General features: G+C 46.4%; 1 protein-coding gene across 1 annotated transcript in view; it reads left to right on the top strand.

The window, feature by feature from the left end:
* MGARP (mitochondria localized glutamic acid rich protein) overlaps positions 1–15,029 on the top strand; it is a 358,811-nt gene that overhangs the window by 307,926 nt on the left and 35,856 nt on the right. Inside the window, exon 5 of the mRNA XM_086962171.1 lies at positions 13,689–13,823. Within this exon, the coding sequence (XP_086818297.1) occupies positions 13,689–13,823 (135 nt within the window). The remainder of the gene's footprint in view (positions 1–13,688; positions 13,824–15,029) is intronic.

Below are 15,029 nucleotides of genomic sequence, written 5' to 3'. Positions count from 1 at the left end.
TAAAATGTACAGCAGGTCAAATCGCAAAGTAAAGCTTCTTTTTTAGCGAGTTATGGCCATCAAGCAAAGCGGGTCTGCAAGGGAGCTGCCACCAACCCACACTAGCTGCCAAGACCTCTGCCAGCAGCTAAATTTATTGAAGGGCCTCCCTCCCCCAGCTAGACCGCTGCCACAGGTTCAGCCGGGGTCCAGGACTACCAGTAAGATGGCCGCCCGCCCTCCACTCAAACGGCACACCAGCCGCGGTGGAACGGGGCAGGGAAGGCTTATATTCGGTTCACCCGTGAGGCTGTATCCAGGGACATCAGTCCACCTTGGTGGCTGTCTGGTGTGTCAGGGTGTGCTCTTGGCTTGCTGTGAGTCCTCGGTCTTCTCCCTTTATTGGTCTGTCCAGCCCACGTGTTCATCCGGGTTTCAGGGTGATAGGGCTGTCACTCTCCTTTCTTCGAGGGCGTGGCGCTTGGACCTCGAGGTGGCGCTGTCATGGCGCTGGCTTCTGCCTCCACTCCGGCGTGCTCCTTGCCTGCTGGGCGACGTGACGTCTAAACTCGTGTTGCTGGTTGTTGGAGAGCCCGTTGCTGTGGCAGCCTGCCGTGTGGAGTGTGCGACTCCTCTCTTGCCTGTCGTGGGTCATTGCCGACTCCGCCCTGAGGCGGTGCGAGGGAGGACACTCTGTGTTGCCTTCTGCCCACTGCGGGGTTTTACTGGTGCAGTGGGGATGAGGTTGCTCTCTGTACTGCGTTCAGCAGTTTTCCTTGTAGAGATGTCTCTATCTCTCGGGCGCCTGGCCATGCTGTCAGGTTCCCTGACGCAGCCTTCTGCGAGCCTCTGACTTTGCATGCTCTCTGCGTGCTCTGTCTTCTTCCTGGTCGTTTTCTTCTGGCACTTCATGTGCCAGTAGGGTGGCTTGCGATCATGTCTATGTACCAGGAGGAGAGAGTGATGCGATCTCTCCTCTGCCAGTGGAGTAGAGCAGCCACATGTGGTGCGCGCTTTGCACAAGCTTCTCTTGAGCTGTTAGCGGGGATAGCGACTTTGAGACGTTGCTGTCCTAGCTGGTCGTCCACTCAGGTTGGTGGTGGCTGTCCGAGTGTAGCTCTGAGTTTCTTGCAGCTCTTGGGGTTTGACAGCATCTCCCCGTACTTTCATGAGGTGGAAGGCAGTGCTCCTGCCTATATGATGCTGGTTTGTGCTGGTGCAACTTGAGGCACCTTGGGGGCTCTTGAGTGTGGCAGCTGCCTGGAGACTTCGCTGTCTTCAAAGGCGTCCTGGCTGTTCTCACTTGCAGGGTGCAGAGGGCCACTCTGTGAGCATTCTTCTCTGAGGGCACGTCTTGCTGTGCCTGGCGCAGTCCGTCTCAGCTACTGGGCATGAGCAGGCAGTCTTACTGGTGGTGGCGGTGCTCACTCTTGGATCTGTTGACTGCTGTTGCCGGTTGGATAGCAGGATGCTGTGCTCTAGTACTGCTGGTCTGTAGGGTGCAGTGCAGCTACACTAATGTCGGTCGCGGTGGGCAGTCAGTGTGCTCGCCCGCTCTGTGGATGCGCCGGTGTGGATCCTCCTGCTAGGATCACATTGAAATCTCCTTTTGCTGATCCTGCCACTTCTTGCAGGGTAGTGGTGTGGGGGCTCTCTCCTCCGGTCCGTGGTGCTGCCTGGGCTGATGGTTGCGGGGCACAGCTGGCTAACCACTATGACCAGTCAGTCCCTCCGTCTTATGGCGCGTTGTGAATGGGGAGCTACCAGGTGGCGTCATGGTCTCGCGGTGACTAGCCCTGATTGCTGCAGGTTTTGAGCGCTGTCGGAGGTGGTGCAGGACTCTGTGCAGTAACTGTCTGTGAGCTGCAGTGTGGAGGTCGAGAACACTGTGTGGTTCACTTCGTGCTGGGGTATGGCTGACTGTCTGCTCTAGCCATGCAGTATGTCCATTCTTCAGTGTGTTCTTCCTGGAGAGCGCCAGGTGTTGCTGATGCCGGTAGTAGTGGCAGGTTTGCCCTTTTTTTCGTGTGGTGGCCTTGTGCATGGGTACGCACCGTGGTGTCCGTGTCGCTTGGGGTTTCTCAGGGTTAGTGCCTTGCTGGGCTTGTGGGCGCTTGTGCTCTTCCACTTAGGCCTGGTCCAGTGGCTACTTTGGTTCCCTAGATGTGGTCCAGGCATGTGGCCGCAGGGTGGCGCTGCGTCGTGGTCTGCTCTTCCTGGGTCACAGCAGCCCTAGAGGAGGTAACCCTTGCCAGTGCTCTGTGTTCCTCCCTGGCGCGGAACCGCTGCTGCTTCTGGCGCTGAGGAGGCGAATCCGATGTGATCCCGCCGAGGCTTGTGGCGCATTCATGTGGGCCTTAATGGAGTCTGAGTGCGGAGCGACCAGCAGGCTCTAGGGGCGTGCAGTACAGTAGCTTCCCTTCCGAGGGTAAGCCAAATGGAACCAACAATGTGGGCAAGAGTTTGTCTTGCGATTATGGGTGAGGGGCCTGAGACCCTTGTGGGGAGCTGGTGGGTGCTAGCAGCGTTGGCGGAGAAAAACCCAGTCGCTGCCATGTAGGGACACAGTTTGATTCGCGGAGCACGCTGCGGCTCTCTTGCTGCTCTCTCGCTGTTGCCAGTGGGCGGTGAGGCTGGTGCTGCGTCGAGGGCCCCAGGAATGATTGTCTGTGGAGGCAGCCACGAGATGGCGCTGCCTGCAGGTTCCATCTCTTTGCTGACTGTGGCAGCGTCCTACGAGCTCACAGGCATTGAGAATGCACCACAGGTAACCGACGCAGGGTCTCTTGCCGCGTCGACATCTCTTCTCTCTGTGGCACTTCCATGTTGGGCAGCTGTGAGCGTGTGAGGACTGTCCGGCGCCCATGGCAGCAGGGTAAGAGGGAGTGGTGTGGGGCCTTGAGTGTCGCTCTGTCATTGTCCTTTGGGCGTCACTGAACTATGTGGTTCGAGGAGGTGGCCACCTCTGCGCAGCTGCGGGCACCTTGCGATCGTGATGGGGTTTGGTGTCCTCTCTGGATTCGGGCGATTGCTGGGAGCAGTCTCCTCTTTCCTCCCTCTCATTGCGGACTCAGTGAGCGGGACAGCCTGTGGGTGCTTTAGGGCTTGCAGAGAATTTAACTGACCTCCGTTTTGGTGCAGTCCGGCACCAGGGCAGCAGTGTCAGCAGTGCGTGGGGGTCGACAGTCACTTGCATAGATTTTCCGCAATGATGCTGTTTGATGTAATCGGTGTCCTTTGTAGCGCGGCTACGGCCGTCGTATCGGCGATGGGGCCATGTGCGAGCCTCGGTGCAGACAGCACTGATCCTCTCTGGGCAAGGAGGCATGAATGGGTGACACGAGTGGTACACACCTCACCTCCGTCACTGGTGGTGTGACGGAGCGCGCCGGGGTGCTGCTTGCCGGACTTCTCTCCTCCCCCCACACGAAATGAGGAAGGGCAGATCAGCAGGCTTGCGTGGTCAGCTACCCGCCTCGTCGCCAGTGTAATGTTGGGACTCAGGCCCACATGGCGTGGAATGACGGACACAGACACTTCACAGTATAGTTAGATAACTGGCCACGAGCACCCGGGCCCTTTTATTGGCGAGGCCATGTCTTTCGTGACACCCGTGATGGATGGATGGGTGTGTGGGTGCAGTGTGTCCAGCCCTCGAGGGAGTGGCTGGGAGTACAGCTTGCTGCGGAACACTAGAACGTGTCCCGCAGGACACTACACAAAGGACAACAGAAATGATGGAGTGACCCACAGGGATAGGAAACACCAAGACGTCCTCTTTTACAGTACCAGAGTCCTCTTATTCCTATATAAGACAAACATTTAAAGATCATCAGATTTCAAAGTTACATGGGGCTAGATGTAGGTAATCACAAATTACCGATTCTTAAATACCGAATTTTACCAATTGGGTAATTAAGAATCAGTAATTGTGATGATGGTTAGAGCGGCAGACCCTGATGCAGAGGTCTGGCCCGGGACCAGGGTTCAATTCCCCCCCCTCGGCGGGTCTTGGGCTCAAAATTCCACGGACCTGATAATTCTCGCCTCTGTGCCTATTCCAATCATGGAGTCCCACTCTGCAACTCTGGGCAATAGCTTGCTTAATCTCCACAACGGCCCCCACAACGCTAAAGGATGCCTGGCCTCCTCCTTGGGGGTGCCCAGGAGTGGACGCCTCACAGGGAAAGCCAGGATGGGTTCCACAGCTGTATTCGTACAAGCGCCTTGAGACCCTTGCGGGTGAGTAGTGCGCTATACAAGTATCAATTTACATTTACATTTTTTAAATAATTCGGTAAATGTTACCGATTCGGTAAGATTCCTTATTACCGAATCGGTAATAACGATTCGGTAATAACAAATCACCTTCCCATTCATTCCTTTCGGCCTGGAGGCCCATAGGAATGAATGGGAAGCTATTCACTATTATTCACTATTACCGATTCGGTAAATACCGAATCGGTAATAGGGGGAGCATATTCAAGGGTGGCAGGGTGTCACATTGACACCCTGTTGCACCCCTGAATGATGCATGTGTGCACATGTGGCGCACATACATGCATACAAGGGCATGCATTTCTGCGACATGGCACTTTTGAAAAGCACAAAATTGCTTTTTAAAAGGTATTCGGTATTTACCACCAACTTGTAGTTGGTGGTAAATAACGAATCCTTAAACCAAAAATGCATTCATTTGAGTGCTCCCTACATAGGATTTAAGGATTCAGTATTTTGCCGATTCCTTAATTTAAGGATTCAGTAAATTACCGAATCCTTAAATCCAGCCTCCTACATCGCAAAGGGCTAAATACTGGTCGGTAACGGAAAATTTACCGATTTTCGCCTATTACAGATGGGTATTAGCCCACCTACATCTAGCCCATTGTCTCTTAACACCTTCAGAAAAGGGCTTTCAGGGAGGCAAGTGTAAATTGAATAGGCTTTTCCATCTTGGAAAGCTATGGAAACACCCCTATTACCCATATCTCAATGACGTACCACCTAGCGCAGCGACATATTGAAAAAAACAGAAGTTCTACGGAGTCCATCAGAAGTCTGGATTTTAGAAGGTGAAGGAGGAAGCGCCATAACACTACAGGATTTAAACAAGGGATGGAAATTTTCCACTAGAGGAAAGCAGAAGCAAATACAAACAAGGAAGACCCACTCTCACAGACGAGATGAATCCAATACCAAGGAAGTCAACACTCCTGATTAAAGATATAATTCAGTTTCTGGCAGCTTTCCAAGCCAATGGTCTGAGACACCTCAGAAGCAATTTCAACAATTTAGAAGAGTTCCCTAATGTGTAACAACATTCCTGTCAATGTAGAGGTTGACAGACAGCTGTAGGGAACATGAACTCAAGGGACCACCTACAGTGGGTGACAAAGCAAGAGAGAAAGTCTATGCAATAGGATCCAGCACTCGGAATCTACAAAAAAGTAAATATGAGGACTTGAAAAATTGCTTTTAAGAAGCCTTTAGAAATCTGAAAAAAGGACAGAGGAGGTTGACATGTGAACTGTCTAAAAGCATCCAGCAGGAGTTTCAGGGGAGGAGAACCAAAAGGAAAATTGGCTTCTAAAGGGTGAGCACTGTCAACCCAACAGCTAAACACAAAGGCTAGAAACACCAATCTGCTTCCTGGATTCAAACATACAACCATTCCCCGACATTAGGCATAGCACACAACAAAAGGAACAAAGGTGAAGCGCTCAGGAGTTGCAAAAACATGCAGAGGATCATTTCCACTCAAATTGCAATTTCATGTGGTGGTCACTCTCCGTGTATAGATTCCAGCAAAATGGACGGAGAAGCCATATACAGGAACTTTCCTTTACCTTCTTACATAGCACAGCTCTACCAGTTACAAGTTCACTTAACATAAAACAGCTCCCTAACTAGAACTCATTAAATCATAACCAAAAACGAAACACTATACATGAACATTACATACATTTCTACTAAGAACCAATACTCCTATTTTAACATCTGTAGTTGCATGTCTAGACGAGGCAAAAAGAAGTGGTGGACAGAGATAGTATGAGAGGTGCCAAAGGGACGAGGGTGTGTGTGGCTTGAAGCAAAATTAACCCTAATGAGCATTTGGGTCACATAAGTAAAAGCATTATGGGGATAGAAAAGCTTGATGGAAAAGGTTGTACATTTTTTTGCATTGTAGATTCTCTTCTTGATACTAGAGATCATAGGTAACTCTGAGGAAGTCAGTGATCTTCGTCCGCTGAGGCAGGCCCAAGGTCGCTGTCTTCAGGCAGGCTGTCAGACTCTCTGAGTTTCTGATTCTGAACCTGAGAAAGGGGAGTTTGCAGTCAATACCCTATCCCTGGAGCACAGAAGAGTTGCTTTTCAACAGCTGCTGTGGGACCCAGGATTTTAGGAGCGAAAATTTGGTACAGTGGCTAGTCTTTTCTGCTCCACATTCTTAATAAGTTTGCAGATTGAATTTGTTTATTCCACAAGTCCAACTCTGGGACAGATTTTCGAGCAGTTCCTGACCCATGCATATTTCTCCCTAACTGGTCCAACCATGGTCTTTGTCCTGCAGTGTCAGCTGGATAGTGGGGCGGAGTTCGGAGTCTCTAGTCAGGGGAGACCAAAAACAATGGCACAAAAAGGGAGAAGTTTCCCCACTTGGCCATCACTTAAACTGGCCTGGGTAACATATCTTGGAAAGAATAAATCGGGAAGAGGCAGGGGTGTTCCCTACATTAAAGGACCACCTGTCTCATATATTCCACAGCCTTATCCATTTCAAAGGACCTCCAAAGTTCTGGGAAAAAGCAGCAATTTTCATTGCTGTCTAGGGCATTCTTCAGCCATGCATCTTAGTTTCCACTTCAGTGTAGGGAATCAAAAAAGATTTCCTATGTGGTCACTGCCTCGTACTGAATGCTGTCTAAGCAGAGCCTACTAAATGTACATGTGTTACAGACCTACTTCCTCTATGTCCCAAATGGATGGAGAAAAGGACCCAGATGTAGGTGCCTGTCACACCAATTAAAACAACTCTCTTAGACAACTCTTCCTGGCAGGTGCCAGGTACAAAAACCTGTCTTGCCACTATAATTTATTGCTGCTATCACTGTTTGTCCTCTATCCCCAGCCGAAATTATAGTAGTCACACTCAGTAAAGGAAGATGCACATATTTTGCCCACCCAGACAACTAAGCCCAATTCTTGGTTACTCTCCATGTAACAGAAAACCTTAAGTGTACTCTGATGACTGTCATATGTGCTGAGGCGAAAAGCCAAAAACCTGCAGAACTTGCAGTGGTGAACTGAAGGTAACGGTGCATACTCTCTAGAGCCATGCAGGGGACATTTTCCATACCAATACACCCAAGACATTTTATGAGGGATAGAAGGTAGGAAGGTATTTATTGCTAAACCGATGTAATAGTAATATATGCCAGCTTAAAAATTATTCTGATTGCTGGAGGACCCTAAGTGTTAGTGTTGAAGTACTTTACAGTATCGGGTCTGACCAATAGTAGTCCTTTGCTGGTATTACCCTTTGTCCATAGGGAAATGGTTTACCAATGATGGTTTACCCTAGAAGTAAGAGCACATGAGGGCAGAGGCACATAAACAGGCCCATGACCTTAGTGGAGTCCAACATGTGAACGTAGGAAATACAAAAGGTTTAGGTGATTTTCAGTAGGTAGATAAAATTCCTTTCAGTGTTTTTTTCAAAACTGAACATTTTTGGAATGCAATCCTCAGCCCTTGAAAAGATGGTTCAAGGTTCTCAGATTGTATAAGTCTGTGATATGTCAATATTGGCTCTGAGAGACTCGAGTACAGTGCAAAATGTCTAGAATGGCCATATTATTGATGACATATTACATTGGTGGTACATGTAGTAAGTAATAAGTCCAGTATTAATAAAGGAAAGCCCCAGGGTATTTAAGCTGGCTACAGAAACTATAGTCTATATAGAACATATCCTATTTTGCCTAAATTTTCATGCCAAAATATGAAAGACTGGCCCAGAATATGTGAAAAGAGATCAGAGGCAGTTTTCTGGTGACAAAGCAGTTGTGGGGCATGTATTGCCACTACGCATACTGCCACGGTTAAGGGACATGAGTGGAGCAATTTATGATTCTTGCAACCCGGCTCCTTCCGCATATGGTGCAGCTGGTTCACCGAGATCAGGCGGGCTTTATTCCAAACCGGAACATGGCCATCAATGTGCTACGCTTACTTAGAATAATGGGAGAGGAATATGGTACGGCCACAACAGCAGCCGTCTTGTCGGTGGATTTATTTATTTATTTATTTATTTAAAAGGTTTTATATAGCGCTGCTGGACCCAAGAGTATCAGAGCGCTTTACATAGTGATAACACAAGAACATACTAAGCACAATATACAGTAGAAAGTGAACAGGAAAATTAAAAGAGATAAAAAACATTGTGTTACGTAAGTGATAGGGGTAAGGAAAGAGGAATAGTAGAGGGACAGGGAGAGTTGAAAATAGCGCTAAAGAAGAGGGTGAGGTGGGGGAGAGTGAGATGGAAGGGGGAGAGGGGTTGGGTAAAAGAGCGACCCAGAGTAGAAGGGTGATGAGCAGGTTCAAGATCGATAAACATTAAGAGCCCCAATATTTATTGAGGAGAAGTACTTTGAGTCTTTTTTTTGAATAGCGGGTAGGAAGGGTTGCAGCGAAGGTCTTTGGGTAGTGACTTCCAGATCGTAGGGGCATTACCAGAGAATGCACGTGATTGGGTCTTTTTACATTTAAGTTTAGGAGGGATAAGGACAAGGGAGTTTGTACTTCTCAGGGATCTAGTGCTCCCTGCTTTTTGTAGTTTGCTTGAAAGGTAAGAAGGGGTGTTTTGGTGAAGAGCTTTGTGCGTGATGCAAGCAATATTGTAAGTGAATCGACCTTCAATTGGGAGCCAGTTTAGATTTTGGAGGACAGAAGAGATGTGGTCAAATTATTTACAGTCAGAAACAAGTCTGGCGGCTAGGTTGAGTACAGATTTAATCGGGGCCAGGTGGACTTTGGGGGTGCCGGCCAGAGTGGCGTTACCATAGTCAATCCTGGATTGTACAAGAGATTGGACAACGATTTTGAAATCATCAGCAGGAATGAAAGGTTTAACTTTTTTGAGGTGGTGCAGGGTGAAGAGAGCACTTTTGGCTGTATTTTTAATGTGGGGGATGAGAGTGAGATTCTGATCGATGGTGATACCATGGGATTTGACAGAATTGGAAGAGGAGAGGGAGCAATTAAGTGCTTTGATGTCTTTAATCCAGAGTTGAATGGGGAGGGAATTGTATTTGGGGGTGAAAAGGATGATTTCATTTTTTTTAGGATTAAGTTTGAGATGATTAAGATGGAACCAGGCTTGGACTCTCATAAGTGTCATTGAGGTGAAGGATGTCATTGTGGGATTTAATCTTGTAGTATAGTTGGGTATCGTCGGCTTAAAGGGGGTAACTGATTTTGGCTTGTTTGAGAATGAGAGTGAGGGGTTCCATAAAAAGGTTGAAAAGCGTTGGTGAGAGGATAGACCCTTGGGGGACCCCGAGAGCCACAGGTTGAGGTTTGGATAGGCAATGACTGAGCTTAATTTGTTGTGATCTATTCTGGAGGAAGGAGGAGAACCATTTGAGTACAGTGCCTTCAAAACCAAAGCGATCTTTTAGGGTGTTAAGCAGGGTGGGATGGTGTACAGTTTCAAAGGCAGCCGAGAGATCAAGGAGGATTAGCAGTGAGGATTCGCCTTTGTTAAGAGAGCGTTGAATGTCATCAGTAATATTGAGCATAGCTGTTTCGGTGCTGCATCCCTTTCTAAAACCAGATTGGAACATGTCAAGTAGATTGAAGCAGAAGATCTGGTTATCTAGCTGAGACCGAACACATTTTTCAAGGGCTTTAGAGAGGAAGGGAAAGTTGGAGATAGGGCGTAGATTGCTCAGATCATTAGGGTCAGCAGTGGGGTTTTTAAGAATGGGGGAGATTTGACCTAGCTGAAGGGAGGCAGGAACGCAGCCAGAAGAAAATGAGGAGTTGATGATATCCGTCTAAATAGGGGCAATGATGTGTTGGAGTTCTTGAACTAAATGGGCGGGGAGAGGATCATTGGAATGTGAGGATGGATATTGAGAAGGCTGGAATGGACATATATGTTCCAAGTTTGGCCTTGGAGACACGTTTGTGGGGTGGACCAGACTTCTTTACAGCTCAGCGATGGCCCGGGTTCGGACGGGAAGTGCAGTTTCCTCCTCCTGCCCGGTGTGTTGCGGGACGTGGCAGGGAAGCCCGCTTTCTCCCCTATTATTTGCGTTGGCAATTGAGCCGTTGGCAGCATATGCTAGATGGGCGGAGTTATCCTGGGCTAGACCTTCACGGAGTCGAGCAGCATATTTCACTCTATGCTGACAACTTACTTATGTTCTTGGCTAAAACTGGGGAAGCTGTGGAGGGAGCAACGGCATTGCTCCGCAAATTTGGCAGGGTTTCCGGCCTGAGAGTGAACTGGGCAAAGGCTTGCTTTTCCCCAGTGACTCCAGTGGAAGTTTGCTCATCCCATGTCAGAGGTATTAGATGGGAGCCCCGCTGCCTACCTTATCTTGGAACTAACATATATCACTCATCAGAAGATCTGTTGGAAGGGAACATAGGCAGGGGAGTGCGAGGGCTTAGGGGTGGTTTTGCTTTCTGCGGCACGTTGCTGCTCTCGGTGACAGGCCGGGTAGCCTTACTGAAGATGGTGGCCCTTCCCAGGTTGCTGTAATATTTTAGGACACTGCTGATATGGGTCCCAGGATTCGTTTTTCGGCAGCTCCGTTCCATGAATGGGGGATTTCTGTAGGGGACGGGTAGGAGGCAGGTGGCCCTGAATACGATGATGTGATTGAGAGCAGAGGGAGGACTGGCAGTGCCGGACTTTGAGCTCTATTACTTGACTGCCCAACTGCAGTGGCTTACCCAAGTGACTGTGTTAGAATTCAGAGGCCCTGCTAGTCCTGAGGGGCGGTGGATACCACGTCATGTGTCATCATTTATAGTACTTCAGCAATGATTGTGCCGGAAGACGCTTAGCAGCAAGGAGCGGACATTACTTCTAAGCTGGAATTGAAGTCAGCGTAGAACGGGAGCTACTCCACCTTATGCCCCTGAGATACCTCTGGGCATGTGCACAGCCCTCCCCATGGAGAGATTGGACAGCACTAGCTGAATGGGACGTGCTGGGAGTGCAGGTATTAGGGGATTTATATGAGGATGGAGTAAGGCACATGAACAGGAAAGGAAGCAAACAAGAAAGAAAAAAGAGAATAAGGAGATTGAGAAAGAGAAAAGGCAGAGGAAAGAAGAAAACGATTAAGCAAAGCAGAAGATGAAAATAAAGATAGGGAATGAAAGAAAAGAAGATAAACAAGAACATGAAAGCTCTAAACAAAGGAACAAAAAATTGTCAAAATTTAAACAGAAGAGAAAACTTGGAAGGAAAGATAACAAAGGAGGCTAAAGAAAGAAAATACAACGGAAAAAACTAGAGGATTTTAGAAAAAGGAACAATGAAAAAAATGTGATAAGAAAGATCGAGAAAGAATCAGTAAACCTAATGGGAAATAAAAAGAACTGTAGAGATGGAAAGAAGGGATAAAGAACAGAAAAAGGAGTAAACAAAGTACAGAAAAAGTATAAGAATTATAGAAGTAACCATAAGGAGTGAAAGATGCAAGAGGGTGAAGGTAACAAAAGAAGGTAACTAAGAAGACTAAATTAAGGTACACTCAAAGACAGAAGTTATTTAACATAGCAAAGACAGAACAAAAGGGGTGGTGAAATGGGATGATAGGAGGGAGGCAGGTGAGGTGCAAGGGAGAATGAAAATATGATAAAAAGTGAAGGAAGGAAGGCTAAGAAAATAATTAAGTAATTCAAATCATACAGAAGCAGATTCTAGTGAGAGTAAGGAAAACTGAGGTGGGTGAAACTTGGGCCTGCAGATGAAAAAACAACAAGTTTTGGAGATTGGCTTCAAACTGATACTGGTAGAGATTCAGGTGGGCATTCTAGGTATAATGATAACCCTAACAAAAGAGATCTTGTTCGACATATAATGGATATAATGTTGGCCCTTGCAAAATGTGAGCCTCCTTGTCATTTTGTAGGCAACCATGATAGGTGAGATGCAGGGTGTTGAGTAATGAGGTGTAATTGAACTGCTCAGTCTCCATATAACAAACAAAGTTATGGTAAGGACTGCTTGAATCAATCTCAATCACTTGCTGAGTTCCTGTTCATAGTTTTTCACCTACTATGTCATGCTTAACAGAGACCAGCTATATGCAATTCCGTCTTGGTCCTGGGGTAATAGGTGCAGTGGAGACTGCCAGGCCAGGTCCCCTCCAGGCTGAAACTCAAACAACCCAAACCAGTTTTAACATAGTGAGGCCTTGTCTTTGACTTAATAGGACAGATATTTTGTGATACTTCTAACGGCAATTGCTTTCTATTAGCCACAGCCATATTGACTATTGTAAGTGGCACATTTTTCTTACCCATCCAACTAACATATCTGTCCTAAAGATGAATGGTGTCTAGGGGGTTTGTGAGTGTGCCATCACACATGTAGTACCAGAGCCTCCCAATGATACTGAGATTTGTTAAGCTGGAATGGCTTGGAACATTTGCTGTCTTATTCTAGATGTACACCTTTATGGGAAGCAAGAAGCCTCAGACAAACCCTAAAAGATAATTTGGATAGGCATCCACTGCACAGTCCCAAGTTTCCTAACAACATGGCTTCAAGAATAAACAAAGCATCCGCTACTCTGGAAAGGTTGTTGTGGGAGGAAAGTGTCACACGGTTAGGTTCCTAAACAGTCCCTAGGCCAGCTAGATGTTACTATCGCTGAGGGAAGCACAAGCTGTAATGCTATTGACTTTATTGGTAAATTAGTGATGGGTATACGGATCATTAGTGCAGAGGTTTTCCTTCTTGGAGGATACCATCAAGCCTATAGCCACCACTCATCTGTGAAAGATATATCTACATTAGAAGTCCATTGTTGGTTATGGGTCAACTAAAATGGATATGGATTCCTAGATCTATCCAGTGTAAATGCAAGCATTGTGCTACCAAGGATGACAGATGAGGCAGGTGGACTTAATCCATTTTCACACTCCCAATAGACCATACCAATGGGATAGAAACACAGACGGGTGAATCCTCCTTTCGGTGCCTTATCTGGAATCTGGCTGGACTTTGGCGTAAGTCTAAAGAGTGAGATTGGCCCTACTTATCCACGTCATTGACATTATGGTAGTCTCAAGAAAGATGCTCTAGAGAAACCATTTCTACGGATGATATTACAATCTACATTAATCAAGCACAGGTGGGCTCAAAAATGCTCCTTTTCTCATGCCAAAGGGAACTCTAGTCGCTGTTTGACTGAATTTCCTATAGTGGTATTGTGGAGCAGAGTCTTGAAATTAAAAGACCTTAAAATTGGGCTCGAGTGAATTTGTATTTCAAAGATATCTGCAATTTCTTTTGGTATTCAGTGTAATATATATCTGAAGGCTTCAACTTCTGTGTATGATTTCCTTTTAAAAGCTACGTTTTTAGTTTTTTGTATGTCCAACAAACATATACTCTTTCCTTGATAACGCTTTATTTATTTAATTTCATAACACTAGTATTTTAACCTATTACACAGAAACTAAAGTTGAAGATGCGAAGGGTGAAATGTTTACTGCTCCAGGGGATGCACCACATAGTTCTGAAGAAATAGCAACCAGTGAAGAAGTTTCTAAAGTGTCATTCCAGAATCCAGATGCTGCCTCTGAACAAGGTACTCGGTGTGTTTTAATGGGTGTGATATTTTTTAGTAGTAAAATCTTTGTTACAAAACCTTGTAATTAATATATTCTGTAACATGTGCATCATTATTTAATGAGATCATGCTGTAATTTTATGGCAGAATGAAGTATACAAAAAGGTGATGAATGGAATGCTTGAATTAATATTCGCCACTAGAAACTTTGACCGCATTCCAGTCCATCATTATTTTTCTCACTATGCCAACTCAGTTTGGAGCCAGCCATATACTAAGGTAGTATACTTTTCAGCATGACTACATGTATTTACATTCAAAACATCTACAGATCTTGAGTATGTGGATCAGGATTTCCACTTTACAATAGAAAATTCAACTCGTGAGACTTAATTGACACTTGATATTTTATGAAATGCCCCTTTATTTCTAAACTAAGGAGAACTCCTTGGAGAGCATGCACAGTTGTTACTTTAAAAAACATTGGTTAAGGCTGTGAATTAGCTAAGCCATTGCCTAATTTATTAGTTAGTTCAAGAACAATTCAGGAATCCACACAAATGGCCTTTAGTCCTTTTTGAGAAGACACTTCAAAGTTAATTATATGATTTTTTTTTGGTTTTTGTTTCAGATCTATTTTATTTTTCAGGCGTAAACACAGAATACAGGTCCTGTTGTACACAGCTTTAAGCCCACAACCCTATATAGGTCTGGCTGCGTAAGTTGGTGTTTCACTGGTGACATAAGGATCCACCACAAGTAGCAAATTGAAACACAGCGTTTACGCATACAACCCCAGAGGGGCCGGCCACGTAACATGGTGCATAGGGTTATACCATCTAGGCGTGGGATGAAGCAAGACCTCTGTAAATCTACAACTGTATCGGACAGGCAACAGGTCCAAAGACAGCAGTCAGACATAGACAGTCACTAGAACCTCTAGAGTGTAGGAATAAGAAAAGAGAGAAGACAGAACAGCGAGAATAAGAATAGTGTGTGCAGGCGGGGAGAGAACGGAAGACAACACATAGGCAGGCGAATTCTAGGTTCGAGGGGGTAGTTTAATCAAGCAGGCAATGCTGCTACGGGAGCAATCTACCAGGTTCAGGTAGAACAATAGCATCCTCGAAGAGATGCAGCGTCCTAAGTTTGGTAGCCATGTGGCGCGCACGCTTGACTGCACAGAGATATTTAATCAGGTTGCCAAACAGCCTTAAAACGGGA

This window comes from Lissotriton vulgaris, chromosome 3_1, assembly GCF_964263255.1.
Source record: "Lissotriton vulgaris chromosome 3_1, aLisVul1.2, whole genome shotgun sequence".
NCBI classification, from domain to species: Eukaryota; Metazoa; Chordata; class Amphibia; order Caudata; family Salamandridae; genus Lissotriton; species Lissotriton vulgaris.
Note: the sequence above shows the minus strand (reverse complement) of the source record. Positions and strands in the feature narration are given on the sequence as shown.